This window comes from Manacus vitellinus, unplaced genomic scaffold, assembly GCF_001715985.3.
Source record: "Manacus vitellinus isolate BGI_N305 unplaced genomic scaffold, ASM171598v3 scaffold_52_pilon, whole genome shotgun sequence".
Taxonomy (NCBI): domain Eukaryota; kingdom Metazoa; phylum Chordata; class Aves; order Passeriformes; family Pipridae; genus Manacus; species Manacus vitellinus.
Genome location: NW_021940628.1, coordinates 3,003,490 through 3,006,848, shown reverse-complemented (window position 1 = coordinate 3,006,848; position 3,359 = coordinate 3,003,490). Strand labels below are relative to the sequence as shown.

Sequence of the window (3,359 nt, the reverse complement as noted above, 5' to 3'; positions counted from 1 at the left end):
GGTACAGCACCGCCCCGATGACAAAGTGGGACGACTCGTCCGCTTCTGCAGAGAGAGGCACACGCGTGTGCTCAGCACCACACACGTGTGCTCAGCACCACACACGTGTGTTCAGTACCACATGCGTGTGCTCAGCACCACATGCGTGTGCTCAGCACCACACGCGTGAGAGAACACGCGTGTGAAGGAACACGCGGCCCCCCAGCACACACGTGGCACGTATGGACACGCCACCAGCACGCTGACACATGTGGGCTCCCAGATGTGCTCATCCTTCCAGATGTGCTCTCACTCATGCACAGCCCCAGACATGCCAGCACACACGTGTTCGCCAGCACACACGTGTTCACCTGCACACACGTGCATGCCACGCCCGGGTATGCACCCCAAACCTGTGTCTGAATGTGTGCTGTGCCACAAATGCATAACACACGTGCACAGCACCAGATGTGCACTCCCATGTACATGTTCACACATATGTACACACATGCAGGCTCCCAGATGTGCGCGTTCACACGTGTGCACATTCCCAGATGGGCACTCCCACGTGCAGGCTCACACATATTCACACACGTGCACACTCCCAGATGTGCATGTTCACACCTGTTCACACACACATGCAGGCTCACACATATTCACACACGTGCCCCGTCCCAGGTGTGCACGCTCACACACACGTGCACGGCACCAGATGTGCACTCCCACGTGTGTGTTCACACCCGTGCCCGCTCCCACCCAGCCCCAGGCTCAGCCCCCCGCACACACGTTAACACACGTGCACACACGCGTGCCCTCTCACCGGCAGAGGCGAGGCTCAGCACCTCCCTGGGGATGAAGAGCTTGTCCTCGGAGCTGCGGGCCCAATCCTTCATGCCCCGCCGCCCCTTCATGGGGAAGTTGATGTCGCTGGACACGGCAGAGACGGGCTCCCGCTGGATGCTGGTCACTGCCGGGGCACAGCGGGGTCACCACGGGCTCCCCGCAGCCCCCCGGGACCCCGCGCCCACCCTGCCGCTCACCCAGGTTGTCCGTGACAATGAGGGAGCTCTGGAAAGCCTTCAGCGCGTCCCCAACCAGGTGGATGAAGTCCTCCACCACCTTCATCAGGTGCACGGAGCCAGGAGAGACCTGCGGGAGGCGGAACAGCTCCAGAGACGCCGGGGTGGTGGGGACACCCCGGCAGTGGGGACATCCCGGCAGTGGGGACATCCTGGCTGCGCCCACCCCCCCCGTGCCACTCACCTGCTGGGCATCCTCCCACTTGTCCCGGTTCTCGGCGTCCACCATGTAGCTCACCACCTGGAAGAAGCGCTGCGGGGACGGGGCTCAGCGGGGCTGGGCTGCGGGGACCGAGCGCCGCCGCCTCCCCGGGGCATCCCCTCGCTGCCCCCCCGCCCGCTACCTGCACGTCCTCGGAGGACGGGGTGTAGGTGGCCCTCTTGAAGGTGTCGGTGACGTTGCGCAGGATCTCCACGGAGAAGAGCAGGTCCCCGCTGTAGTAGGTCTTGCGGGCCATGAGCTCCAGGAGGCTCCGCACCACCTGCGACATCCCCTCCCCTGCCAGCACCCGCTGCCCCTTGGCCAGGTGCTCCCGCAGCTTGGGCGGGGTGGGGACACCCGTGTCACTCACCCCAGCAGCGCTCTGTGTCCCCAGGACCCTCCTCATGCCCAAAGCCCAGGCAGTGGGGACGCTGATAATTGCACTGACTGGGGCAGCAGCGGGACACGGGGGTCTGGGGGGTTCCACAGCAGTCTGGGGCCATTATAGGGGCCTGGGGGTGTCCTTCCCATCCCAAAAGCCATTTCCCAAGGACATGAGAGCATAACTTGGATGGTGGTCCCTGTTCCAGCTCTGGGGTTGGAGCCCTATTCCAAGCCCACGGGGGTCTGGGAGTGTTCACAGGGGTGTGAGGGATCCGCAGGAGTCTGGGGGCATCCTTCTCATCCAAAGAGCCATTTTCTAAGGACATGGGAACACAGCTCAGATCAGGGTGTCCCCCCCAGCTCCAGGATAGGGTTCCTATTCCCAACCCATGGTGGTCTGGGGGATTCCACAGGGGTCTGGGGGGCCCTTCCCCTCCCGAGAGCCATTTCCCAAGGACACAGGAGAGAGACCCGCCCCAGCCCCTGCCTCAGTTTCCCCACACAGTGCCCAGCTGTTGAAAGGAGGCAGCTGCTGGGATGCCAGGGATGGGGCAGAGCCCCGGGAACAGGGAGGGGAGGGCAGAGGGGTCCGTGCCAGAGCGGGCACCTACTGAGAGATGCAAGTATCGGTACTCGTGGGAGATGCAGCGGGCGAAGCTGGGCACACCCCAGTAGGCCACCCCGTGGGGGCTCAGCAGGCACCGGCGGCTGGCAGTCCCTGCACGGGAGATTTGGGGTTGGGGCTGGCATGGGAACCACCTTCCTGGCACCCCCTGCCCTGCTCCAGGGCCAGGGGGGCTTGGGAGTGCTCAACCCTAATGCCACCTACCACTTCTGGGGTTTGGGGGTGCTCAAACCCGATGTCAGCTCCCACACCCTGCCCTTCTCCAGGCTGGGGGGGTTTGGGGATGCTGGACCCCAAACCACCTGCTGGCCCCTGCTCTGCTCCAGGTGGCTCGACCCCAATGCCACCCCCACCCCCCTCCCTGCACCAGTGTGGGAGTGTCTGGGGGCACACACCCCCCTCACCTGTGGCATCAGGAGGGCATTTGTTGTAGATGATCTCCCCGGCAGCCGTTTTCTTCCAGGTCATCAGCATGACGTACTCGTCCTTGCACATCTCATGGTAGGCTGGGCATGGAAGGTGGGGGGGGGTCAGGAGCAGCCCAGACATGGGGGTGATGGGCACCGGGGTGTGGGGTACCCCATACCTGGGCACTTCTTCTCATTGCAGGGCTTCACCTCCTCGCCGGTGCCCTCGCAGGGGTAGCCCTGCACGCCCGTGCCCTCGCACATGCGGAAGCGGCGCTGCCAGCCGGTGTCACAGGTCTTGGAGCAGAGGCTCCAGTGGTTCCAGGGACCCCACTTGCTGTCTGCTGTGGGGATGGGGACACTGTGGGACACCCGGCTCTGCACGGCGAGCGGCACCCGCGGGGACGGGGACAGGGCACCTCCGACGCTGCCGCACGCGCCATGGATCGAAACCCCACAGGGTTCTATGAAATCCATGGATCAGCGATTTAAGTCTCTTTCAGACAAGACTGGCATCCTGGTGCAGATGCCCACCGTTCCCTACCGGCATCCACGGGCACCCGTGGCGTGCCCACCTCCCTTCGCGCCTGCCACCGATGCCGCCCCCCCCTCCCACGAGACAAGGAGGGGCTCAAAGGACTGGACGAGGACCCTGTGGTCCATCCTTCGGCCTGCCTGCCCCC

At 64.4% G+C, this 3,359-nt stretch overlaps 1 protein-coding gene across 1 annotated transcript in view; it reads right to left on the bottom strand.

Moving 5' to 3' along the window:
• The window catches only part of ADGRB2 (adhesion G protein-coupled receptor B2), a 19,574-nt gene that overhangs the window by 7,181 nt on the left and 9,034 nt on the right, over window positions 1–3,359 (bottom strand). The window contains exons 5-12 of the mRNA XM_029963053.1: window positions 2,856–3,020; window positions 2,674–2,775; window positions 2,256–2,362; window positions 1,403–1,597; window positions 1,243–1,311; window positions 1,020–1,128; window positions 800–946; window positions 11–45 (exon numbers count right to left, since the gene is read on the bottom strand). Of these exons, the coding sequence (XP_029818913.1) occupies window positions 11–45; window positions 800–946; window positions 1,020–1,128; window positions 1,243–1,311; window positions 1,403–1,597; window positions 2,256–2,362; window positions 2,674–2,775; window positions 2,856–3,020 (929 nt within the window). The remainder of the gene's footprint in view (window positions 1–10; window positions 46–799; window positions 947–1,019; window positions 1,129–1,242; window positions 1,312–1,402; window positions 1,598–2,255; window positions 2,363–2,673; window positions 2,776–2,855; window positions 3,021–3,359) is intronic.